The following is a 27614-nucleotide window of genomic DNA, read 5'->3' as shown; positions in this document are numbered from 1 at the left end:
TCCCCACCCCTTTCCCCACCCATCCCCCCTCTCCCCACCCGCCCCCCCCTCTCCCCACCCACCCATCCCCCCTCTCCCCACCCACCCATCCCCCCTCTCCCCACCCACCCATCCCCCCTCTCCCCACCCACCCATCCCCCCTCTCCCCACCCACCCATCCCCCCTCTCCCCACCCACCCATCCCCCCTCTCCCCACCCATCCCCCCCCCCCCCCCCCCGTTTGGCCGTAGGTGCTTACTTCATGATGGCAGCCACTTGCTTAATGGTGATTGATCTTCGGCTGAGGAGCGAATCTGAAAGCTTCCCTTTGAAGAGCATGCCGTTCTTCCCCAGTCTCACCAGGATGAGTCTTACAACTTCTCCCAGGTACAGTGCCGCAATCATTTTCTCAAACCTGAAAGGCGACGAGGAGACAGGGAATTTAAGAAGGATTCAGACTGAAGGATCTTTTGGAACAGTTCTTCCCCCCCCCCCCCCCCCCCTCCCCCACCATCTCCTAATGGAATATAAAACAATATGAGTTTGGGTAGCAGTGATTCCATCTACACGTTACGCTGCCTCACAAAAGCAGGCGGCATTATCAAAGCGGCTTACAACCCATATTGATATCTCTAACTTCAAGTGACTCCAAGTAACCCTTTGCTCTCCCTCTCTCTCCGCCCCCTCCACCACCCTAGTTCTCCGACTAGTTTCACCGTCCAAAGCTAATGGAATGTTGGCCTTCATAACAAGAGGTGTTGAGTGTAGGAGCAAAGAGTTGTACAGGGCCCTAGTGAGACCACACCTGGAGTACTGTGTACAGTTTTGCTCTCCAAATTTGAGAAGGGGACATTCTTGCTATTGAGGCAGTGCAGCGTAGGTTCACGAGGTCAATTCCCGGAATGGCGGGGACTGTCGTACGTTGAAAGACTGGAGCGACAGGGCTTGTACACTCTGGAATTTAGAAGGATGAGAGGGGATCTTATTGAAAGGTATAAGATTATTAAGGGATTGGACACGCTAGAGGCAGGAAACATGTTCCCGATGTTGGGGGAGTCCAGAACCAGGGGCCACAGTTTAAGAATAAGGGGTAGGCCATTTAGAACAGAGATGAGGAAAGACTTTTTCACTCAGAGAGTTGTAAATCTGTGGAACTCTCTGCCTCAGAAGGCCGTGGAGGCCAATTCCCTGGATGCTTTCAAGAGAGAATTAGATACAGCTCTTAATGATAGCGGAGTCAGGGGGTATGGGGAGAAGGCAGGAACGGGGTACTGATTGTGGATGATCAGCCATGATCACATTGAATGGCGGTGCTGGCTCGATGGGGCCGAATGGCCTCCTCCTGCACCTATTGCCTATTGCCCCCTGAGTTTGTGTGTCTCGTTGTCACCTTCCCCTCAGCCAACAATGAGCCATTGGACATCTCCTTGATCGTCGCCTGCTTTGATCTGTCGTTCTCACACCTTACCCTTTTCCATGTCTCCCGTTGCCCTCTCGCCCGACTCTCAGTCTGAAGAAGGGTCTGGACCTGGAGCATCAGGCGTTCCCTTCTCTCCAGAGATGCTGCCTGCCCCGCTGAGTTACTCCAGCATTTTGTGTCCGCATTCAAGGGCTTATCCCAGCCCCGATCAATCCTGCTTCTCCACGTTCCCGTCGGGCAGAAGGTACAGAGGTTTGAAAGTGCACGCCTCCAGACTCAAGAGCAGCTTCTTTCCCCCTCTGCTATCAGTTTCCCACAAGCTAGTGTACTGTCCCATTCACCGCCACCCCAAGGCACACAATGGACTTTGTCTCTGGAACCGATGCTCCACAATGCTAGGAACTATATTCTGCACTCAAAGATAGACACAAAATGCTGGAGTAACTCAGCGGGACAGGCAGCATCCCTGGAGAGAAGGAATGGGTGACCTTTTCGGGTCGAGGCCCTTCTTCGGACTGGTCTGACGAAGGGTCTCCACCCGAAACGTCAGTCTCAAGAAGGGTCTCGACCCGAAACGTCACCCATTCCTTCTCTCCAGAGATGCTGCCTGCCCCGCTGAGTTACTCCAGCATTTTGCGCCTATCTTGGGTTTAAACCAGCATCTGCAGTTCCTTCCTGCACATAGATTCTGCACTCCGTGTCTTCCCCTTTGCTCCACCTGTTGTACTTAAGTTTGACGTGGCTGTATTTGTTGCGAACATTGGACCTTTTTCTCTGCAACTGTTATGCTGCAATACTGCGGACGATATTCTTCTCCGATGTGATCAGGGTTATGAACGGTCTTTCCATAAACTCGGGTGCTGTCCAATTCCCCTCGGACCCCTTGCAGCAACTCTACCGGTGCACCACTTTGAATACTTTTGTAACTTTGTCGGCGCCCTTTACATTGTGGTGACTCTTTGCATACTTCTGCACCGTTTGCAAAACGAAAAGAATCTCACTGTTACAAGCACATGTCATAAGGTCATCAGGAATAGGAGTAGAATTAGGCCGTTCGGCCCATCAAGTCTACTCCGCCCTTCAACCATGGCCGATCTATCTCTCCCTCCAAACCCCATTCTCCTGCCTTCCCCCAGAACCGCTGTCACCTGACACTAATCAAGAATCAGTCTGAAGAAGGGTCTCGACCCGAAACGTCACCCATTCCTTCTCTCCCGAGATGCTGCCTGACCTGCTGAGTTACTCCAGCATTTTGTGAATAAACTAATCAAGAATCTATCTATCTCTGCCTTAAAAGTACCCACTGACTTGGCCGCCGCAAGCCGTCTGTGGCAAAGAATCCCACAGATTCACCACCCTCTGACTAAAGAGATTTCTCCTCATCTCCTACCTAAAAGAACGTCCTTTAATTCTGAGGCTGTGACCTCTAGTCCTAGACTCTCCCACTAGTGGAAACATCCTCTCCACATCCACTCTATCCAAGCCTTTCACTATTTTGTACGTTTCAATCGGGTGCCCCCCTCATTCTTCTAAATTCCACAGATTCACCACCCTCTGACGAAAGAAATTTCTCCTCATCTCCTTCCTAAAAGAACGTCCTTCAATTTTGATGGCAGTAAAGTGTCAGTCAACCAAACATTTAGCGTGTGTGCTTGTTAACGTGTGGATAGCATGTTACTGAATACAGAGCTAGTTATTGTCCCACAGCATGTGTGTATACGTAGTTTAGACACTACTTTGACTTGTGGCAACATCTACCGTAAGACTGATGAAGGACCTGGGGATCAGCGGACGAGCCCTACGCCAGGCCATCAAGGAAACATCACGGGTGGCAGAGCGGAGTAGCCAGTGGCTCTGGCTGAAGAGGAAAGACCCCATCTGGTCTCCCAAATAAGCCGGCTAGGCAGATGCAGAGGGGGGGTGGTTCTGGGACGCCAGAATGCACTGCTGAGCTAGACGCCGTGGGTCCAATCAGCGAAACGTCGATGAAAGTAGGTGCCCACTTGATAACCCCAATGACGTGTCTGCCTAGCCCTTCCCCACATCGGAGGACCATAGGTGAGTGCATAAGCCTCCCATCACCACCGGAGCAAGTTGACATTGGCACTTTGGATTTGTAACATCTTGTCCTGTGTATTTGGAAACATGGCTTTGGTCTTGGTCTTCTCGGTCGAGCCTTACCCTGGTGTTATCGCGCGTCCGCAAGAAATTGCAGCGAATTGTGGACGCAACTCGGGCCATCACCAATCTTCCATTGACTCCGTTTATACCTCGCGCTGCCTCGGCAAGGCCAGCAGGGTAATCAAGAACGAGTCGCACCCTGGCCACTCCCTCCTCTCCCCTCTCCCATCGTGTGTGAAAACGCACACCTCCAGATTCAGGAACAGTTTTTTCCCCCCCCCAGCTGTTATCGGGCCAACTGGTCCATCCTACCACAACCAGAGAGCAGTGCTGAACTACTACCTACCTCATTGGAAACCCTCGTGCTCTCCTTGTTCAGACTGTGCTGGCTTTACCTGGCACCAAACGCTACTCCCTTATCATGCATCTGTACACTGTAACTGGCTCGATTGAGCGGAGCGAGCTGTCCGTCAAGGAATGTCGCCGACTGCCCACTGCAGACTGCAGGAGTACGTGCTGAGGGACGCTCTGAAGCTCGGTGCAGCCAACGCCAAGGCCCTGTGGGGGAGGACACAGTCTAGGGTCCTTTCCGCTGCTGGACAATGGGGGGGGGGGGGGGGGTGGCAGGGTGTGGTGGAGAGAGACGCCCCTCCAAATAAGGGATATGTATGTAAATGTATGTAAATGTCTAAGTAAATGCCTGTATTGAATATGTAACCTCCGAAATTGCCTTTCTGCTGACTGAACAGCACGTGACAAAAGCTTTTCACTGTACCTCACACGGTAGGGCTATCAACCTGAACAACTCCTCCCCCTTCTGTCGTGGATAGACTGAGACTGATTCCCCCCCCCACCATCCCCCCCCCCCCCCCCCCCCCCCCCCCCCCCCCCCCCCCCCCCCCCCAATCTTTGCACATCCCCAATCCTTTCCACTCGTCCCTTTAATTTCATGTTTCATGTATTTTGTGTTTTTATGGCCGTTGGCATCCTGGGATAAATAAAGTTCTATCGTATCGTATCGTATCGTATCAAACACGTGACAGTAAACTAACCTGAAACTACCTTGTGTAGGAAAATATCTGCAGATGCTGGTACAAATCGAAGGTATCACAAAATGGTGGAATAACTCAGCAGGTCAGGCAGCATCTACGAGAGAAGGAATGGGTGACGTTTCGGGTCCAGACCCTTCTTCAGACTGAAGAAGGGTCTCGACCCGAAACGTCACCCATTCCTTCTCTCGTAGATGCTGCCTGACCTGCTTGAGTTACTCCACCATTTGTGAAACTACCTTGTGTTTTTTAACAGTAATTTAAACAGTGATTAATTTTAAACAGTAATTTAAACAGTGAAGGTAGACACAAAATGCTGGAGTAACTCAGCGGGTCAGGCAGCCATCTCTGGTGAGAAGGGTCTCGACCCGAAATGTCACCCGTTCCTGCTCTCCAGAGGTGCTGCCTGTCCCGCTGAGTTACTCCGGCATTTTGTGTCCATCTTTGGTTTAAGCCAGCCATCTGCAGCACCTTCAAGCGGCACAGTGGCGCAGCGGTTGCTGCCTTACAGCGAATGCAGCGCCGGAGACCCGGGTTCGATCCCGGACTACGGGTGCCATCTGTACGGAGTTTGTACGTTCTCCCCGTGACCTGCGTGGGCTTTCTCCGAGATCTTCGTTTCCTCCCACACTCCAAAGACGTGCAGGTATGTGGGTTAATTGGCTTTGTAAATGTAAACATTGTCCCTGGTGTGTGTAGGATAGTGTTAGTGTGCGGGGATCGCTGGGCGGCGCGGACCCGGTGGGCCGAAGGGCCTGTTTCCGCGCTGTACCTCTAAACTAAACTGAACTACACATGTAAACAGTGACCCGCGTTTCGGAAAGAGACGGTAATCGGAGCGAAGGACTCGGAAAGGCTTACAACTGTTTGCCCGGATTGACACTGTTTGAGTCCAACTCCCGGTCGAATTCGGTCCGAACATCTCCAATACTCCGTCGTTGCCAAACGCTCCCCACTCGGTGTTGATGCACATACGTCCCTCGTTGTCCTCGACCTCTTCGATGTTGCTCAGCTCCTCATGTAGCAAGCGTTGGTCCCGGTACCTGCACCGCAGCAGAAGGGGCAATTCAGTGCGACCTCCCTACTTTGCCAGCGGGCCGACGGAAACGCTTAGCGAGCTAAAAAAACGCCGGCGCCGGCCCCAGCTCCGCTCCTACGACTTCCTTGTCCTCGTTCTTCAGGAAACGGGGCTTCCCCTCCTCATTATAGATGAGGCTCTCACTAGGGTCTCTTCTACATCCCGCAGCTCCGCTCTTGCTCCCCCTCCCCCCCCCCCCACTCGCAACAAGGACAGAATCCCCCTCGTTCTCACCTTCCACCCCACCAGCCAGCGGATCCAACGAATCATCCGCCAACATTTCCGTCACCTACAACGGGACCCCACCACTGGCCATACCTTCCCATCCCCTCCCCTCTCTGCCTTCCGCAGAGACCGTTCCCTCCGTAACTCCTGGTCCACTCGTCCCTTCCTACCCAAACCGCCCCTACCCCGGGGCACTTTCCCCTGCAACCGCACGAGATGCAACACTGTCCCTTTACCTCCCCCCTCAACTCCAACCAAGGACCCAAACAGTCTTTCCAAGTGAGACAGAGGTTCACCTGCACCTCCTCCAACCTCATCTATTGCATCCGCTGCTCTAGATGTCAACTTATTTACATCGGCGAAACCAAGCGCAGGCTCGACGATCGCTTCGCTGAACACCTGCGCTCGGTCCGCATTAACCAAACTGATCTCCCGGTGGCTGAGCACTTCAACTCCCCCTCCCATTCCCAGTCTGACCTTTCTGTCATGGGCCTCCTCCAGTGCCATAGTGAGGCCCACCGGAAATTGGAGGAACAGCACCTCATATTTCGCCTGGGCAGCTTGCAGCCCAGCGGTATGAACATCGACTTCTCCAACTTTAGATAGTTCCTCTGTCCCTCTCTTCCCCTCCCCCTTCCCAGATCTCCCTCTATCTTCCTGTCTCCACCCATATCCTTCCTTTGTCCCGCCCCCCCTGACATCAGTCTGAAGAAGGGTCTCGACCCGAAACGTCACCCATTCCTTCTCTCCCGAGATGCTGCCTGACCCGCTGAGTTACTCCAGCATTTTGTGAATAAATACCTACGACTTACGAACCCGTTCAATCAAACGTACAAACAATCTTCGACCGCCTGCTGAAATTTGCCTCCAACCGCAGAGGGTGTACCTCAGGAAATGCCAGCAGCGGCAGTATCTCCTGAGGAAGCTCAGCAACCTTCGGGGTCAGCAGGGACGTCCCCATAGCACTGTTCCTACTCCTTCACTGAGAGCGCCATCGTGTTCTCCTCCACCCTCCGTCAGCCTTCAGAACAGAAACCGCCTGCAGAGCACATCCAAAGTCTGTTCCAAAATGATCGGACTCCCTGTCAAGAGCCCTCTCTCTCCGCCCTGCGCGACCAGCGGATGCTGAGGTCAGCTGGCAGGATTTTACAAGACCCCTCACGCGTCCTGTCCTCTGCGTTTGAGTGGCGCCGGCCTCGCTGCCCAGGCTGTGGGACACAGAGGAGAAGGGCAACCTTTGTCCCCAAGGCTGTTGAGCTCCTCAACTCCCAACCGCCCCAGTCCTGCTGCTCACCCTGCTAATTCCCCACCCCCCCCCACCCAATAGTTTTTGTTCTACTCTACGTGCCTTTGTAAATCGCCCCACGGGGACAAATAAGGTGTTTTTGAGCTTGAACTTATAGACAATAGACAATAGGTGCAGGAGGAGGCCATTCGGCCCTGCGAGCCAGCACCGCCATTCAGTGTGATCGTGGCTGATCATTCTCAATCAGTACCCCATTCCTGCCTTCTCCCCATACCCCCTGACTCCGCTATCCTTAAGAGCTCCATCTAGCTCTCTCTTGAACTTGAACAGGTATACAACACATCCAAATTGTGGGTTTCACCCTCCAGTCTACGGTAATGGAGAAGGTGTCACCAGCAGCACCATCTGACAGCAGTTATTGTTCGTCAATTAAAGACACAAAGTGTTGGAATAACTCAGCGGGGTCATAGAGTCGTAGAGTGACACAGTGTGGAAACAGGCCCTACGGCCCAACTTGCCCACACCGGCCAACAATGTCCCAGCTACACTAGTCCCGCCTGCCTGCTCTTTCTCACTTGTCTCACAACACCTGTCCTATCCATGTACCTGTCCAACTGTTTCTCAAAGGTTGGGATAGTCCCAGCCTCAACTACCTCCTCTGGCAGCATAGTATCATACACCCACCACCCTTTGTGTGAAAGAGTTACCCCTCGGTTTCCTATTAAATCTTTTGCCCTTCACCTTGAACCTGGGCCCTCTGGTCCTCGATTCACCTGCTCTGGGCAATAGATTCTGTGCATCTTCTCCCGATCTACCCGGTCGGTCAGGCAGCATCGCCGGAGAACATGGATAGGCAACGTTCTAGGTCGTCGTCCTTTGTCAGTTGGGACCAGTCGGTAGAAGGGTCCCGAGTCGAAACGTCGCCTTAGTTTGGTTTAGTTTAGAGATACAGCCTGGATCACCCGTAAACTAGGTCTATCCTACACACGAGGGACAGCTTACAGAAGAAGCCAATTAACATAGAAAATAGGTGCAGGTGGAGGCCATTTGGCCCTTCGAGCCATCACCTAACCTACAAGCCCGCATGCCCTTGGGAAGATTTGAGTTTAGGAGCAAGGAGGTCCTACTGCAGCTGTACAGGGCCCTGGTGAGGCCACATAATGGAGTATTGTGTGCAGTTTTGGTCTCCTAATTTGAGGAAGGACATTCTTGCTATTGAGGGAGTGCAGCGTGGGTTCACCAGGTTAATTCCCGGGATGGCGGGTCTGACATATGATGAAAGAATGGATCGACTGGGCTTATATTCACCGGAATTTAGATGGATGAGAGGGATCTTATAGAAACATATAGAATTCTTAAGGGATTGGACGGGCTAGATGCTGGAAAAATGTTCCCGATGTTGGGGGGGAGTCCAGAACCAGGATTCACAGTTTAAGAATAAGGGGTTGGCCATTTAGGACTGAGATGAGGAAAAGCTTTTTCACCCAGAGAGTTGTGAATCTGTGGAATTCTCTGCCACAGAAGGCAGTGGAAGCCAATTCACTGGATGTTTTCAAGAGAGTGTTAGATTTAGAGATACAGCGTGGAAACAGGCCCTTCGGCCCACCGAGTCCGCACCGCCCAGCGATCCCCGCACATTAACACTATCCTACACACACTAGGGACAATTTTTACATTTACCCAGTTAATTAACCTACATACTTGTACGTCTTTGGAGTGTGGGAGGAAACCGAAGATCTCGGAGAAAACCCACGCAGGTCACGGGGAGAACGTACAAACTCCGTACAGACGGCACCCGTAGTCAGGATCGAACCTGAGTCTCCGGCGCTGCATTCGCTGTAAGGCAGCAACTCTACCGCTGCGCCACCGTGCCTTAGTTAGATTTAGCTCTCAGGGCTAAAGGAATCAAGGGTTATGGGGGAGAAAGCAGGAACGGGGTACTGTTTCTGGATGATCAGCCTTGATCATATTGAATGGCGGTGCTGGCTCGGTGGGCCGATCGGCCTACTCCTGCACTTATTTACTATGATTCTAAGTTCCTATTTACCTACGATCACGCCAACTTCACAGTAGGGGTCGTCAAATCCACCGGACATCATGGTCGCCACCGTGTCGTTCACCAGGGCTAGCACGTCCACGTTATTGACCTAATAAGTCAAAAATCGATAGATAAAGACATGAACGAATCGCAAGAATGATCCCAGGAATGAGTGGCTCGACCTGAGGGCGTGCAGCATAGGTTTACTAGGATAATTCCCGGAATGGCGGGACTGTCATACGTTGACAGACTGGAGCGACTAGGCTTGTATACACTGAAATTTAGAAGGATGAGAGGAGATCTTATCGAAATGTATAAGATTATTAAGGGGTTGGACACGTTAGAGGCAGGAAACATGTTCCCAATGTTGGGGGAGTCCAGAATAAGGGGCCACAGTTTAAGAATAAGGGGTAGGCCATTTAGAACGGAGATGAGGAAAAACCTTTTTCAGTCAGAGAGTTGTGAATCTGTAGAATTCTCTGCCTCAGAAGGCAGTGGAGGCCAATTCTCTGAATGCTTTCAAGAGAGAGCTAGATAGAGCTCTTAAGGATAGCGGAGTCAGGGGGTATGGGGAGAAGGCAGGAACGGGGTACTGATTGAGAATGATTAGCCATGATCACATTGAATGGCGGTGCTGGCTCGAAGGGCCGAATGGCCTCCTCCTGCACCTATTGTCTATTGTCTATTGTCTAATCCAGCGCTCTCTCCAAACACCGAAGGCACCGAGTGTCACGGAGATTTTGGTTTTAATTTTAAGTCACCTGCTGTTGCTCAAATGCTTTACGTAACAGTCCGATCACATTTTCTCCTTCAGTTCCTTTGACATTGAATCCCTTGTCCCAGGAAACGAGAAAAGCCTACAACAACAAAAATAACAAATTGTCAATTACTTGACGTGGATTTGTTTTAAAATTCAGATCGACACAAAAAATTCTGGAGTCGCTCAGCGGATCAGGCAGCATCTCTGGAGATATAAGAAAATAACTGCAGATGCTGGTACAAATCGATTTATTCACAAAATGCTGGAGTAACTCAGCAGGTCAGGCAGCATCTAGGGAGAGAAGGAATGGGTGGCGTTTCGGGTCGAGACCCTTCTTCAGCCTGATGTGTCTGAAGAAGGGTCTCGACCCGAAACGTCACCCATTCCTTCTCTCCCGAGATGCTGCCCGACCTGCTGAGTTACTCCAGCATTTTGTGAATAAAAAGCATCTCTGGAGAACCAGCACAGAAACAGGATGAGACGGAGTTTCTTACAATACAATACAATACAATATATTGTAGCGACCATAGAGAATGGTCCAGGTCGTCGAACCCTCGGATTGGCCAGCGAGGTCACGTGGGAACGCGACCATGGGGATTGGTCCAGGGAGCGACATCGCTGATTGGCCAGCGATGTCATGTGCGCGTTTGGCGCCCGATTTAGTAGTTCGGCGAAGTCTTCAAGAGAGACAGTAAGTTTGTGATGGTTGTCCTTTACCTTGTTGTTTAACTCTGTATTCGAATATTGCGGCTGCAATAAACTTCTTCTACAACCAACAAGTTTCGGACTCGCCATATTGGTGACCCCGACGTGATCTGGACGATCACCGACTAAGCAGGAACCCGACGCCTCGTTGACGATGACCGCGCCGGGCACACCGGAGTCAAGCGCGGCAAGCGTTCATCTTCCGTTGTTTTGGACGCACGCACCGCAAGCTTGGTTTATCCACAACGAAGCTCAGTTTCATATAAAGAAGGTGTCGGACGAATCCACGATGTACTACTACCTCGTCAGCGCTCTATCGCCGGACACAACCAAGCGCGTGATGCGGTTCATCGTGAATCCACCTGCGGAAAACAAGTACGAGGCCATGAAGAAAGTATTACTGCGAATCTTCGGGTTTAATAAGCATGGTGGTGCGGCAAGACTTCTGCACCTACCGGATCTTGGAGACCAACTGCCTTCCGTCCTCATGTCCGAAATGATGATGCTAGCCGGTGAGCATACGGATTGCCCTATGTTCGAACAGGCATTCCGCGAGAGACTTCCCGAGGATGTCCGACTGCTGCTCACGGATTGTTCTTTTAAGGACCCCGAAGCATATGCAGCGAAAGCGGACGCGCTCATAGCGGCAAAAAACAAGGCAAGTGGTTCGATCAACAAGATCTCGACATCAGTGACCACGCCACAGCGACGGCAAGATGGCGCCACGTCTCCCGCCAATTCTCCGAAAGCCCGCCAAAAAGATCCGCACAAGCGCGGCTGGTGCTATTATCACCTACGATGGGGTAACGAATCCCGCAACTGCCGTTTGCCTTGTACCTTCGCGGGAAATGCCTCGGCCGATCGTACATAGGGGCAGTTACGATTGGCCAGAACCGGCGCCTCTATGTCCATGATCGATTCACGGACACAGAATTTTTGGTAGACACGGGAGCCATCGTCAGCATAGTGCCGCCGACCGACCTCGAAACCAGATCGGGTAAGACAGGTCCCACCCTCATCGCGGTTAATGGCAGCCCAATTCGCACTTTCGGTACACGGAAGATGTCCCTTGTGTTAGGCCTCCGCACGTACGAATGGCCATTCATCATCGCCGACGTCAAACAAGCGATCCTGGGCGCAGATTTTCTCTGGGCTTTTTCACTGGTTCCTGATGTCCGCGGTAACGACCTCCGACCCTCCGCCGAAGATGAGCACGTCGCTCCGACAATCGCCTCCTCGCCCAGCCCTACTGTCCAGGCCGTCGTCGCGGCCCCCGACTCGTATGCTGCGATTCTGGCAGAGTTTCCAGAGCTGCTCATCCAACGTTTTGACACGCCTTCGGCTAAGCACGGCGTGGTCCATCACATCCGCACCGAAGGCCCTCCCGTTTTCGCTCGGGCCAGGAGACTACCGCCAGACAAACTGGTGGTGGCACGGGCGGAGTTCAGGAAGATGGAGGAAATGGGAATTGTCCGTCAGTCTGACAGCCCGTGGGCCTCGCCGTTACACATGGTCTCCAAGGCATCTGGGGGGTGGAGACCATGTGGCGATTATCGGCGTCTCAATGCTGTCACCACGGCTGATCGCTACCCCATACCGCACCTACAGGATTTTTCATCTGGGCTGGAAGGAGCGGTGGTGTTTTCCAAAATCGATTTGGTGCGAGGATACCATCAGATTCCGGTGCGACCGGAGGACATACAGAAAACTGCAACAATTACTCCGTTCGGGTTGTTTGAATGGTTGCGTATGCCTTTCGGTTTAAAGAACGCGGCACAGGCTTTCCAGCGACTGATGGACCGCGTGGGCCGGGGTTTACCCTTTTTGTTTATTTATTTAGACGACATCCTGGTCGCCAGCCCCTCAGTGCAGGAACACCAGGCCCATTTGCGGACCGTGTTCCAGCGGCTCCAAGACCACGGGCTCATTATCCAACCCTCCAAATGTCAATTCGGCCTTCCTGCTCTTGATTTTCTAGGGCACAGAATTACCCCTGCCGGCGCCTCCCCTTTGCCCGAGAAGGTGGAGGCTATCCGGGCATTTCCCAGGCCCACCACGGTAAAAGGGCTACAGGAGTTCGTAGGCATGGTTAATTTCTACCATAGGTTCGTTCCGGCAGCGGCGCGAGTCATGCGCCCACTTTTCCAATGCCTTGCAGGGAATCCGGTAGAGTTGATGTGGTCCCCGACCGCAGAGTCGGCTTTTACAGCAGCTAAGGCAGCCTTGGCAGACGCCACCATGTTGGTCCATCCGAGCCCCTCCGCCCCCACGGCCCTGACGGTTGACGCCTCTGACGTGGCGGTGGGCGGGGTTCTGGAGCAGCAGGTCGGTGGCCATTGGCAGCCTTTAGCGTGTTTCAGCCGGCAACTAAATTCAGCCGAGCTGAAGTATAGCGCATTTGACCGAGAGCTTCTAGCTCTCTATTTAGCTGTTCGTCATTTCAGGTACTTCCTCGAGGGCCGCCCATTTGTGGCATTTACGGACCACAAGCCATTAACATTTGCTTTTTTGAAATTGTCTGACCCATGGTCGGCCCGCCAGCAGCGGCACCTAAGTGCTATCTCCGAATTTACCACCGATGTCCGTCATGTCGCGGGTAAGCTTAATGCCGTTGCTGACGCCCTGTCTAGACCTGCTTTTCCCCCTATTTCGGCGGTGGACTGCGAAGTGGATCCCCAGGAGCTTGCGGAGCCACAGCTTCTAGCGGATACCGTTTCGGCTTACCGGTCCACCACTTCGGGATTGAAGTTGGCCCAGGTAGCTTGCGGGTCGGAGGGCACGAAAGTCTGGTGCGATGTTTCTCTTCCCCGTCCCAGGCCGGTAGTACCGCCCTCCCTTCAGCGCCGGGTTTTCGATGCCATTCATGGGCTGGCGCAACCGTCCATCCGCTCCACCTCTGCCTTGGTAGCAGCGAGGTTTGTCTGGCATGGCCTACGGAAACAGGTAGCGGGGTGGGCACGTTCCTGCGTGCCCTGTCAGACCGCTAAAGTCCAGCGCCACGTCCAGCCCCCCGTACAGGATTTCGAGGTCCCGGCTGTTCGTTTTTTCCACATCCACGTGGATTTGGTCGGGCCTTTGCCTTCCTCCCGGGGCTACACCCACCTCCTCACGGTGGCCAGAGGCTTTCCCATTGTTTGATATTTCGTCAGCGTCTTGTGCTAGGACTTTGGCCCTTCATTGGGTAGCTCGTTTCGGGGTCCCGGCAGTTATTACCACTGACAGAGGGCCTCAGTTCACTTCGTCCCTCTGGGCCGCGCTGGCAGAACTGTACGGGTCCAAGTTACAACCCACGACTGCATATCACCCCCAGGCAAATGGACTCGTAGAAAGGTTCCACCGCCAACTTAAGGCGTCCCTTAGTGCAAGGCTTGAAGGCCCGGACTGGGTAGACCAGCTCCCTTGGGTTCTTTTGGGCATCTGGACTGCTCCTAAGCTAGATCTCGGTGCGTCGTCCGCAGAGCTAGTATATGGCTCGACACTTCGAGTACCCGGAGATCTGTTTCCGGACCCTTCAGACCAGCTGCCTACAGTCCCATCAGTGTTAGCATCTCTCCGGGAACGGGTGGGCTCCCTGGCTCCAGTTCCGACTTCACATCATGGGTGTCCCATGGTACATGAACCGTCTTCCCTGAAGGACTGTGATTTCGTTTTTCTGCGAAAAGATTCCCATCGCGCCCCGTTGCAGAGGGTCTATCAAGGGCCGTTCCGGGTTTTGCGTAAGGGAACGGCTACCTTCACCTTAGACATGTGCGGCAAGAGTGAGCTCGTCTCGGTGTCCCGGCTCAAACCGGCCCATGTGGATCCGGATCAACCAGTCCTGGTCGGTCAAACCCCTAGGAGAGGCCAACCTCCGTTAGTTCCGCTCAGTCCAGGACCCCCCGTTCCGACAGTTCCTCCAGGACCCCCCGTTCCGGCAGTTCCTCCAGGACCCCCCGTTCCGGTAGTTCCTCCAGGACCTCCCGTTGCGGCTGTTCCGCCAAGTCCGGAACCCCCGGCTCCTGTGGTTCAGGCTGTCCCTCTCCGTACTCGTTATGGTCGCGAAATCCGGCTCCCTGCTAGGTTCCGCACCTCGGGTTCTGGGGGGGGTCATGTAGCGACCATAGAGAATGGTCCAGGTCGTCGAACCCTCGGATTGGCCAGCGAGGTCACGTGGGAACGCGACCATGGGGATTGGTCCAGGGAGCGACATCGCTGATTGGCCAGCGATGTCATGTGCGCGTTTGGCGCCCGATTTAGTAGTTCGGCGAAGTCTTCAAGAGAGACAGTAAGTTTGTGATGGTTGTCCTTTACCTTGTTGTTTAACTCTGTATTCGAATATTGCGGCTGCAATAAACTTCTTCTACAACCAACAAGTTTCGGACTCGCCATAATATCTTTATTGTCATTGTACAAGGGTACAACGAGATTGGGAATGCGCCTCCCATACGATGCAATAATTTAATTAACTAGTCAGTATTAATTTAAACAACAACAACCCAACGAAACAGATTGTAACAGTTTTAAGACAGAATAAAGTGCAAGTAGGTCTGTGCCGGATCACTGTGCGATGTGACCATCCGGCTCAGCAGGACCGGTTCACAGCAGCTGTGGCCCTGGGGATGAAGCTGTTCCTGAGTCTGGAGGTGCGGGCGTAGAAGGCCTTGTATCATCCCACAGGCCATCAGGACTGTTAACTCTCATATCACCAGGGACTAATTTAATTTACTGTATGAAGTTATTTTTTGCGTTCATTTTTTTTTCACCTATTCTGCTTTGTAGTTCTAGCACAATCCGCAGGCACTGCCACTTTCATTTCACTGCACGTCTTGTATATGTACGTGACAAATAAACTTGACTTGACGTTTGCCTACATGCCGACCTGCAATCACCCGCACACTGGTTCTGTCCGGCACGCTAGGGACAATTTGCAGAAGCCCGATTCACCTACAAGCCCGCTGGTCTTCGGGACGTGGGGGGAAACCGGAGCACCCAGAATGAACCCAGGCGGTCACGGGGAGAACGTGCAAACTCCGCACAGACAGCACCTGCGGTCAGGATGGAACCCGGGGTCTCTGGCGCTGTGAGGCAGCAACTCTACCGCCGTGCCACCCAATAGCTGAACCCTGCAATCCTACCCGAAACGTCACCCATTCCCTCTCTCCTGAGATGCTGCCTGACCCGCTGAGTTACTCCAGCATTTTGTGCACATCTGCGATGTAAACCAGCATCTGCAGTTCCTTCCTGCTCATAGGATCATTACACAGCCTGATAGCGGGTTTCAAATCGTTTTAAATCCGTGAAGACCAACCAGGCTGCCCAATTCCTTGATTTCCTAACACCCTTCCGATTAGATGACGGAAAAAGGTCCATTTCATAGATACCAAAGTTTGATTGGTGATCTGTACTGCACTGTTTGATGGCTCTGGGCCTGGACTCGCTGGAGTTGAGAAGGGGGAGGGGGGACCTCATTGAAACTAAGCAGATAGTGAAAGGCCCAAATAGAGTGTATGTGGAGAGGATGTTTCCACTAGTGGGAGTGTCTAGGACCAGAGGTCACAGCCTCAGAATTAAAGGACGTTCCTTTAGGAAGAGGATGAGGAGGAATTTCTTTAGTCAGAGGGGGGGGGTGAATCTGTGGAATTCATTGCCACAGAAAGCTGCAGAGGCCGATTCAATGGATATTTTTAAGACAGAGATAGTTAGATTCTTGATTAGTGCGGGTGTCAGGGGTGAAGGCAGGAGAATGGAGTTAGGAGGGAGAGATAGATCAACCATGATTGAATGGCGGAGTAGACTTGATGGGCCGAAAGGCCTAATTCTGCTGCTATCACTTCTGACCTTCTGACCTTATGTACCGCCACTTCTAGAAATGTAAATGGCATTAGAGACAATAGACAATAGGTGCAGGAGGAGGCCATTCGGCCCTTCGAGTCAGCACCGCCATTCAATGTGGTCATGGCTGATCATACTCAATCAGTACCCCGTTTCTGCCTTCTCCCCATACCCCCTGACTCCGCTATCCTTAAGATCTCTATCTAGCTCTCTCTTGAATGCATTCAGAGAATTGGCCTCCACTGCCTTCTGAGGCAGAGAATTCCACAGATTCACAACACTCTGACTGAAAAAGTTTTTCCTCATCTCCGTTCTAAATGGCCTACCCCTTATTCTTAAACTGTGGCCCCTTATTCTGGACTCCCCCAAGATTGGGAACATGTTTCCTGCCTCTAACGTGTCCAACCCCTTAATAATCTTATACGTTTCGATAAGATCTCCTCTCATCCTTCTAAATTCCTGTGTATACAAGCCTAGTCGCTCCAGCCTTTCAACATATGACAGTCCCGCCATTCCGGGAATTAACCTAGTAAACCTACGCTGCACGCCCTCAATAGCAAGAATATCCTTCCACAAATTTGGAGACCAAAACTGCACACAGTACTCCAGGTGCGGTCTCACTAGGGCCCTGTACAACTGCAGAAGGACCTCTTTGCTCCTGTACTCAACTCCTCTTGTTATGAAGGCCAACATTCCATTGGCTTTCTTCACTGCCTGCTGTACCTGCATGCTTCCTTTCAGTGACTGATGCACCAGGACACCCAGATCTCGTTGTACTTCCCCTTTTCCTAACTTGACACCATTCAGATAATACTCTGCCTTCCTATTCTTACCACCAAAGTGGATAACCTCATTGTTATTTCAAGTATTTCATTTCCAAGCTATGTGACACGTATGTTTTTTAAACCTTGTGTACCAGCATCTCTTTGGATGAAACTAAACACCGACTGTCCATTTTACAATGAATGGGGGGGGACCAAATAAGATGCAAAGTGCTGGGGTAACTCAGCAGGTCTGGCAGCATCTTTGGAAACCATGGATAGACGGCACGGTGGCGCAGTGGAGAAGCAACTGCCTCACAGCGCCGGACACCCGGGTTCCATCCTGACTGCGGGTGCTGTCTGTACGGAGTTTGCACGTTCTCCCCGCGACCTGCGAGATCTTCGGTTCCCCTCCCACACTCCAAAGACGTACAGGCTTGTCTGTTACTTGGCTTGGTATAAATGCAAATTGTCACTCGTGTGTGTGTGTGTAGGATGGCGCGAGTGTGTGGGGGGTCGCTGGTCGGCACGGACCCGGTGGGCCGAAGGACCTGCTTCCGCGCTGTATCTCCAAAAAACGAAAAGGAAAGGTGAGGTTTGGGGTCGGGACCCTTGACCTATTTGCATACAATTGCCCCCCAACCCCCCATATCAAAAATCTTCTAACCCACCACTCTATCTCCAGGTCCCTCAGGTCGGCCGACTTGGGGCTACCGACTATCCCGCGGTCTAGGCTTAAGCTCAGGGGTGACCGCGCTTTTGCGGTTGCAGCTCCTAGACTGTGGAACAGCATCCCTCTCCCCATCAGAACTGCCCCCTCCATCGACTCCTTTAAGTCCAGGCTCAAAACCTATTTCTACTCCCTAGCGTTTTTGAGGCCCTCTGAGGGGGCGCTGTGAAGCTGTTATATAAGAAAATATAAGAAAATAACTGCAGATGCTGGTACAATATCGAAGGTATTTATTCACAAAATGCAGGAGTAATGGGGTAACTCAGCAGGTCAGGCAGCATCTCGGGAGAGAAGGAATGGGCGACATTTCGGGTCGAGACCCTTCTTCAGACTGATGTCAGGGGGGCGGGACAAAGGAAGGATATAGGTGGAGACAGGAAGATAGAGGGAGATCTGGGAAGGGGGAGGGGAAGGGAGGGACAGAGGAACTATCTAAAGTTGGAGAAGTCGACGTTCATACCGCCGGGCTGCAAGCTGCCCAGGCGAAATATGAGGTGCTGTTCCTCCAATTTCCGGTGGGCCTCACTATGGCACTGGAGGAGGCCCATGACAGAAAGGACAGACTGGGAATGGGAGGGGGAGTTGAAGTGCTCGGCCACCGGGAGATCAGTTTGGCCAACGCGGACCGAGCGCAGGCGCTTGGTTTCGCCGATGTAAATAAGCTGACATCAGGAGCAGCGGATGCAATAGATGAGGTTGGAGGAGGTGCAGGTGAACCTCTGTCTCACCTGGAAGGACTGTTTGGGTCCCTGGATGGAGTTGAGGGGGGAGGTAAAGGGACAGGTGTTGCATCTCGTGCGGTTGCAGGGGGAAGTGCCCGGGGGTGGGGATGGTTTGTGCTGTTATGTTTGTGTGCCATTGTATGTTCGTTTTCTTTGTACCTGAACTGATGTGCAGCACTTTGGTCAAGGTGGGTTGTTTTTAAATGTGCTATACAAATAAAACTGACTCGGCTCTGGCCTGGCCTGGCCTGGCCTGGCCTGGCCTGGCCTGGCCTGGCCTGGCCTGGCCTGGACTGGCCTGGCCTGGCCTGGCCTGGACTGGCCTGGCCTGGCCTGGACTGGCCTGGCCTGGACTGGCCTGGACTGGCCTGGACTGGCGGATGTACCTGGCACTCACCTCGTCCAACTTGGTTTGTCTGCAGGGAAAGGAAAAGGTGAATCCGAGTGGAAACCGTTTGCTCTTTATATCCTGCTTGGCCATGAAGTCCCCCAGGCATTCGGCGACGTATTTGAACAACTGCAGGGGGGGGGGCGGAAAAAAGAGGACACAGGCAGTGGAGCTGAGCGGCTCACGGCTCACGGCCCAGAGCGAGGGGGGGGGGGGGGGGCGCCAGTGAGGGGGAGGAATAACGAAAGGCTTGGACAGGCAGGAGCACGGGCAGTCACGGTGGCGCAGCGGTAGAGTTGCCGCCTCACAGCGAACGCAGCGCCGGAGACCCGGGTTCGATCCCGACTGCGGGCGCTCGTCTCTGTACGGAGTTTGTACGTTCACCTGCGTGGGTTTTCTAAACTGTCTCTAAACTAAACTAATGGGGTTTAGGAGGGAGAGGTACATTGTTCAATGGCAATTACAGGGGAGGGTGGGAGTCAGTCTCAGTCTACCCCACGACAGAAGGGGGAGGAGTTGCACAGCTTGATAGCCACAGGGAAGAAGGATCTCCTGGGTCTTCCGATCTCCTGTGTCTTCGGTTTACGTGCAGGTATGTAGTAGGTTAATTGGCTCGGTAAATGTAAAAATGTATATAGGATAGTGTTAGTGTGCGGGGATTGCTGTGGTCAGCACGGACCCGGTGGGCCGAAAGGCCTGTTTCCGCGCTGTTTCTCGAAACTAAACTAATAGGGTCAGGAGGGAGAGGTACATTGTTAAATGACGGAGTAGACTCGACTGGCCGAATGGCCTAATTCTGTTCCTATCACCTTTGGCCTTGGCGAGGGAGGGAGGGGGGGGGGGGAGCGTCAGCGAGAGAAGGGGGAGGTCGGTGAGAGAGAGAGGGAGGTCGCTATGATATGATACGATACGATAGAACTTTATTTATCCCAGGAGGGAAATTGGTCTGCCAACAGTCAAAAGAACACAAAATACATGAAACGTGAAATTAAAGTGACGAGTGGAAAGGATTGGGGATGGGCAAAGATTTGGGGAAGGTGGGGGGGGGGGGGGTGGGAGTTGGGAGGGGAGTCAGTCTCAGTCTACCCCACGACAGAATGGGGAGGGTTTGTACAGTTAGATAGCCACGGGGAAGAAGGATCTCCTGTGGCGTTCTGTGCTGCATCTCGGTGGAACCAGTCTGTTGCTGAAGGTGCTCCTCAGGTTGACCGGTGTGTCGTGGAGGGGGGTGGGCCGTATTTGTCCAGGATGCTCGGCAGTTTGAGGAGCATCCTCCCCCTCCAAGACCACCTCCCGTGAACCCAACAGTCGGCGAGAGAGAGGGAGAGGGCGGTCGGTGAGGGGGAGGAATGATGAAAGGCTTGGATAGGCAGGAGAATGGGGCTTGGAGGCGGAGATAGAAACATAGAAAACAGGTGCAGGAGTAGGCCATTCGGCCCTTCGAGTTAGCACCGCCATTCAATATGATCATGGCTGATCACCCAAAATCAGTGCCCCGTTCCTGCTTTTTTCCCCAAATTCCTTGATTCCGTTAGCCCTAACTCGCCCTTGGAAACATCCAGTGAAGTGGCCTCCACTGCCTTCTGTGGCAGAGACTTCCACAGATTCACAACTCTCTGGGTGAAAAAGTTTGTCATGTCAGTCCTAAATGGCCTACCCTTTGTTCTTGAACTGTGGCCCCCCTGGTTCTGGACTCCCCCAACATCGGGACCATCTTTCCTGCATCTAGCCTGTCCGATCACAATTTTATATGTTTCTATAAGATCCCCTCTCATCCTTCGAAATTCCAGTGAATTCCAGTGATACATTATTGAATGGTGGGGTAGACTCGATGGGCCAAATGGCCTAATTCTGCTCCTATCGCTTATGACATTGGCCAGGGAGAGGACCGTCGGCAAGGGAGAGGGAAAGTGAGAGGCCTGGACTGAGTGGACGTGGAGAGGATGTTTCCACTGGCGGGAGACGCCAGGACTAGAGGTCATAGCCTCAGAATTGAAGGACGTTCCTTTAGGAAGGAGATGAGGGGGGATTTCTTTCGTCAGAGTGCGGTGACTCTGTGGAATTTTTTGCCACAGAAGGCCGTGGAGGCCAAGTCAGTGGATATGTTTGAGGCAGAGATAGATAGATTCTTGATCAGTTCGGGTGTCGGGGGTTATGGGGAGAAGGCAGGAGAATGGGGTTAGGAGGGAGAGATAGATCAGCCATGATTGAATGGCGGAGTAGACATGATGGGCCAAATGGCCTAATTCTGCTCCTATCGCTTATGACCTTCTGACATGAATCAACCATCCAGTAATGGTGGTATTAGTTTCAGCAAAAGGCAAATTAGGGATAAGGGAACAGAGAGGAGCCGGCGTGAGGAGGCCACAGAGAACAAAGAGGGACTGGGTGGGTGGGTGGGGGGGGGGGGGGGGGTGGAGGAGAAGGAAGAGGAACCACCGGGACTATATTGAATACTTTTGTAACTTTGCCCTTTAGGTGGCGACTCTTTGCATACTTGTGCACTGTGTGCAAGCAATGAATCTCACCGCCCCAGTGACGATAAGGTATTGGTGACGATAATGTCGGGCGCCTGGGGTTACCTCGGTGGCATTGCTCTGCTTCATCTGGTCAGTCAGCGGGTACATCTGCCTCTCCGTCTGTATCAGCTGCCGCCCGTCTTCTGACACCTTGACCCGCAGCACCTCGAACCGAGAGCCGCCTAAATCCAACGCCAGGAAATCGCCCTTCTCTGGGACAGGACGCAAAGGTGACGGACTTTAGTCTCGGGGGGACAATGCGATGCACATTAATACGCTCGCTTCACCCCTTCACTTCGGGAAGGAGGCGTAGGAGCCTGAAAACTGTAACGCCAGTGGCCGCTGGTCGGCCCGGACAGCCCAGTGTGGAAACAGCCCAACTTGCCTACGCCGACCAACATGTCAGTAGACAATAGGTGCAGGAGGAGGCCATTCGGCCCATCGAGCCAGCACCGCCATCCAATGTGAGCATGGCTGATCATTCTCAATCAGTACCCCGTTCCTGCCTTCTCCCCGTACCCCCTGACTCCGCTACCCTTAAGAGCTCTATCTCTTGAATGCATTCAGAGAATTGGCCTCCACTGCCTTCTGAGGCAGAGAATTCCACAGATTCACAACTCTCTGACTGAAAAGGTTTTTTCTCGTCTCAGTTCTAAATGGCCTACCCCTTATTCTTAAACTGTGGCCCCTTGTTTCCTGCCTCTAACGTGTCCAACCCCTTAATAATCTTATACGTTTCGATAAGATCTCCTCTCATCCTAAATTCCAGTGTATACAAGCCTAGTCGCTCCAGTCTTTCAACATATGATAGTCCCGCCATTCCGGGAATTAACCTAGTAAACCTACGCTGCACGCCCTCAATAGCAACCATCTACACTAGTGCCACTTGCCTGCGTTTGGCCCATATCCCCCTAAATGTGTACCTGTCTAAATATCTCTTAAACGTTGCAATAGTATCTGCCTCAACTACCCCCTCTGCAAGTTTGTTCCATACACCCACCAGCTTTTGTGTGCAAACGTTATCATTCAGATCCGTATTAAATCTTTTCCCCTTCACATTAAACCCATGTCCTCTGGTTCTCGATTCCCCTACTCTGGGCAAGAGACTCTGTGCGTCTACCCGATCTATTCCCTTCAAGATTTTGTACACCTCTATAAGATCAATTCCCATCCTCCTGCACTCCAAGGAATACAGTCCCACAGCCTGCTCAACCTCTCCCTCTAGCCCAGACCTCGAGTCCTGGCAACATCCTCGTAAATCTTCTCTGCACCCTTTCCAACTTGACAACATCTCTCACATCACACTGTGCCCAGAACTGAAGACAACAGTCTGAGGAAGGGTCTCAACCCGAAACGTCACCTATTCCTTCTCCCCAGAGATGCTGCCTGTCCCGCTGAGTTACTCCAGCATTTTGTATCTATCTTCGATTTAAACCAGCATCTGCAGTTCCTTCCTACACAATACTCTAAATGCGGCCTCACCAACATCTTACATAATTGCAACAGGATCTTCCAACTTCTAACGGTATGAATATTGATTTCTCTAACTTCCAGTAATCCTTGCATCCCCTCTCCCTCCGTCCTTTCCCCACCCGAGTCATTGTACTAGTTTCACTGTCGTCCTGGTGAGTTTCATTGTCTGTAACTCACTTTCACCTAGCCCACAGCTGACAAAGGCCTGTTTCCTTTATCATCTTTACTTAACATCAGTCTGAAGAAGGGTCTCGACCCGAAACGTCACCCATTCCTTCTCTCCCGAGATGCTGCCTGACCTGCTGAGTTACTCCAGCATTTTGTGAATAAATACCTTCGATTTGTACCAACATCCGCAGTTATTTTCTTACACTATTCATTTGTTCTATATCGCCATCTTTATCTCTCGTTTCTCTTTCCCCTGACTCTCAGTCTGAAGAAGGGTCTTGACCCGAAACGTCACCTATTCCTTTTCTCCAGAGATGCTGTCTGACCCGCTGAGTTACTCCCGATTTTTTGTGTGTGTCCTCTGACTGATGAAGGCCAATGTGAAGGCAAGGCTTTTTGACCACCCCGTCTACCTGTCATGCCACCTTCAAGGAACTTCAAGGGGGTGGCGAGACCCTGCCCCTTCCAAGCTAGTTTGCACGGGGCAGCGGTCTAATGCAGATCCATGGGTGGTCACGGTAGAGCTGCCGCCTTACAGCGCTTGCAGCGCCGGAGACCCGGGTTCGATCCCGACTGCGGGTGCTGCCTGTGCGGAGTTTGTCCGTTCTCCCCGAGACCCGCGTGGGTTTTCTCCGGGATCTCCGGTTTCCTCCAAGGACGTACAGATTTGTCGGTTGTACATTAACTGGCTTGGTGCCAGGGTAAAATTGTCCCTGGCGTGTGTAGGATGGTGTGAATGTGCGGGGATCGCCGGTCGGTACGGACTCGGCGGGCCGAAGGGCCTGTTTCCGCGCTGTGTCTCTAAACTAAACGCGGGCGGCAGTTTCACTCTGTGGTACCTGTCCCATCAGGGGTTGATCTCACGTAGGTCGGCAGCATCTTAACCGTCGACGAGCTCTTCACGGCAAGCCCCTTCTTCATCTCCTTGTCAAATCGAGCCATGATGTCTTGTAGCTGCTCGGTACTGAGCTCCATGTTGTACAGGAAGCGTTCCACCTGCGACACCAGGAGGGTTTACATCCAGAGGGCTGTCCACACGGTTTATTCATCACTCTCTACCCCCGCACACAAACGCAACCAGACCCCCCCCCAACAACCCCCCCACCTTACTCTCGACACTCTGCCTGGGAGAGAAAGAGAGGAGAGAAGAGGAGAGATGAGGAAAGAAGAGGGGAGGGGAAGGGAGAGCGAGAGGGGGAGATGGGGAGAGGAGAGGAAGCGGGAGGGGAGAGATGAGAGGAGATGAGATGAGATGAGAGGAGAGGAGGGGAGGGGAGGGGAGAGGAGAGATACAGCATGGAAACTGTCCCTTCGGCCCACACAGTCCTCGTCGACCATCGATCACCCGTTTGCTCTAATTCTGCGTTATCCCACTTTCCCATCCACCCCCTGCACATTAGGGGCAACTTTCCATGAGGGCCAATTAACCTACAAACCCTCACGTCTCCGGGATGTGGGAGGAAACCGGAGCACCCGGAAGAAACCCATGCGGTCACGGGGAGAAGGTGCAGACTCCGTACCGGCAGCACCCAAGGTTGGGATCGAACCCGGGACTCTGGCGCTGTAAGAGGCAGCAGCTCCATCAGCTGCGCCACCGCGCCGCCCAGCGTTCTGGCACGTCACCCGTGTCTAAACGTTCGCCTAGACTACTGCAACTCCCTATACACTGGGATCAGCCAATCTTCCCTGTCCCGCCTGCAATGGTCCAAAACGCCGCAGCGAGACTCCTGACGGGTACCCGTAAAAGGGACCACATCACCCCGATTCTGGCCTCTCTCCACTGGCTCCCTGTACGGTACAGAATCAACTTCAAGCTCCTCCTATTCACGTATAAAGCCCTAAATGGACATTCCTCCCCTACATCAAAAATCTTCTAACCCCCCTCTCTAACTCCAGGTCCCTCAGGTCGGCCGACTTGGGGCTACTCACTATCCCGCGGTCTAGGCTTAAGCTCAGGTGTGACCGCGCTTTTGCGGTTGCAGCTCCTAAACTGTGGAACAGCATCCCTCTCCCCATCAGAACTGCCCCCTCCATCGACTCCTTTAAGTCCAGGCTCAAAACCTATTTCTACTCCCTAGCGTTTGAGGCTCATTGAGGAGGCGCTGTGAACTGTTTGTGTGCTACTGTATGTTTCATTTTTTTCCTTAGTACCTAATCAGATGTACAGCACTTTGGTCAACGTGGGTTGTTTTTAAATGTGCTATACAAATAAAATTGACAAGCTGACATCAGTCTGAAGAAGGGTCTCGACCCGAAACGTCACCCATTCCTTCTCTCCCGAGATGCTGCCCGACCTGCTGAGTTACTCCAGCACTTTGTGAATAAACAGTGATATAATGTAGCCGGAGACGGGTCAGAGAACTGGGAAGGGGGAGGGGTGGAGAGAGAGGGACAGCAACTGCCAGCAAAGCACATACCAGCATACCTGATGCACCTGAATAACTGGTTTTCGTTTGCTTTGGTTTGGTTCGATTTCATTTAGTTTGGAGAAAATGGCCCTTCGGCCCACTAGCCCGTGCCGACCGACCAGCGATCCCCGCACACTAACACTATCCTCCACACAGTAGTGACAATTTACCATTTTAACGAAGCCAATTAACCTACAAACCTGTACGTCTTAGGAGTGTTGGAGGAAACCGGAGCACCCAGGGAAAACCCACGCAGGTCACGGGGAGAACGTACAAACTCCATGCAGACGAGCACCTGTAGTCTGGATCGAACCCGGGCCTCTGGCGCTGCAAGGCAGCAGCTCTACCCGCTGCACCACCATGCCACCCAATCACCGGCTTCCTGCTGCATGTTATCAATAATTCGGTGCATTCATCTTTACTGAATACCTCGATCTTCAACGCAAGATTTGACTTTGAATCGTCAGAGGGCTAGTTTACAATACTCCGATCGAATAGAGAAACCAGCGTTTTATAAATGGAATTCAAGTGTGAACGTTTTAATATATTCTAGAAAAATGGATCACAGAACAGCACAGCACAGTGCAGGAACAGGCCCTTCGGCCCACAATGTCCATGCTGAACATGATACCAAGTTAAACTAATCTCTGTCTGCACCTGATCCATATCCCTCCCTACCCCACCTGAAACGACACCCGTCCTTTTTCTCCAGAGACAATGCTTTTGACCCACTGTGTAACTCCAGCACTTTGTCTGTCTGTCTAAAAGCCTCTTTCAACGCCATTGTCATATCTGCTTCCATACCAAACCGGGCAGTGTGTAACCCAGGCACCCACCACCACCCTCTGTGTGGTTAAAAAAAACTTGCCCTGCACACCGCCTTTAAACTTTGTCCCCCTCACCTTAAAATGTTGCCCCCCCCCCCCCCCCAGTCTTTGAAGTGTGGGTAACCGTGAAAGGCTCGGATAGAGTAGATGTGGAGAGGATGCTTCCACTAGTGACGGGAGTTTAGGACCAGAGGCCACAGCCTCAGAATTAAAGGACGCTCCTTTAGGAAGGAGATGAGGGGGGATTTCTTTAGTCAGAGGGGTGGTGAATCTGTGGAATACTTTCAGACGGCTGTGGAGGCCAAGTCAATGGACATTTCCAAGGCAGAGATAGATAGATTCTTGATTATCATATCATATCATATATATACAGCCGGAAACAGGCCTTTTCGGCCCACCAAGTCCGTGCCGCCCAGTGATCCCCGTACATTAACACTATCCTACACCCACTAGGGACAATTTTTACATTTACCCAGCCAATTAACCTACATACCTGTACGTCTTTGGAGTGTGGGAGGAAACCGAAGATCTCGGAGAAAACCCACGCAGGTCACGGGGAGAACGTACAAACTCCTTACAGTGCAGCACCCGTAGTCAGGATCGAACCTGAGTCTCCGGCGCTGCATTCGCTGTAAAGCAGCAACTCTACCGCTGCGCTATCGTGCCGCCCTAGTACGGGTGTCAGGGGTCATGAGGAGAAGCAAGGAGAATGGGGTTAGGGGGGAGAGATTGATCAGCCATGATTGAATGGCGGAGTAGACTTGATGGGCCGACTGGCCTAATTCTGCTTCTATCACATGACCTTATGAATCAACCATCCAGCCATTTATTCACAAAATGCTGGTGTAACTCAGCAGGTCAGGCAGCATCTCAGGAGAGAAGGAATGGGTGACGTTTCGGGTCGAGACCCTTCTTCAGACTGATGTCAGGGGGGCAGGACAAAGGAAGGATATAGGTGGAGACTGGAAGATAGAGGGAGATCTGGGAAGGGGGAGGGGAAGGGAGGGACAGAGGAACTATCTAAAGTTGGAGAAGTCGATGTTCATACCGCTGGGCTGCAAGCTTCCCAAGCGAAATATGAAATGCTGTTCCTTCAATTTCCGGTGGGCCTCACTATGGCACTGGAGGAGGCCCATGACAGAAAGGTCAGACTGGGAGTGGGAGGGGGAAGTTGAAGTGCTCAGCC

At 52.5% G+C, this 27614-nt stretch overlaps 1 protein-coding gene across 1 annotated transcript in view; it reads right to left on the bottom strand.

Moving 5' to 3' along the window:
* Positions 1-27614, bottom strand: part of LOC144600804 (hexokinase HKDC1-like) — a 76617-nt gene that overhangs the window by 33759 nt on the left and 15244 nt on the right. The window contains 9 exon segments of the mRNA XM_078412697.1: positions 239-394; positions 5431-5500; positions 5503-5589; positions 5592-5612; positions 9166-9265; positions 9918-10013; positions 19043-19162; positions 21616-21764; positions 24033-24189. Coding sequence (XP_078268823.1) covers positions 239-394; positions 5431-5500; positions 5503-5589; positions 5592-5612; positions 9166-9265; positions 9918-10013; positions 19043-19162; positions 21616-21764; positions 24033-24189 — 956 coding nt within the window.

The sequence above is a fragment of the Rhinoraja longicauda genome, chromosome 16 (genome assembly GCF_053455715.1).
Source record: "Rhinoraja longicauda isolate Sanriku21f chromosome 16, sRhiLon1.1, whole genome shotgun sequence".
In the NCBI taxonomy this organism is placed as follows: Eukaryota; Metazoa; Chordata; class Chondrichthyes; order Rajiformes; family Arhynchobatidae; genus Rhinoraja; species Rhinoraja longicauda.
The sequence above is the reverse complement of the archived record's forward strand: the minus strand, read 5'-3'. Positions and strand labels throughout refer to the sequence as shown.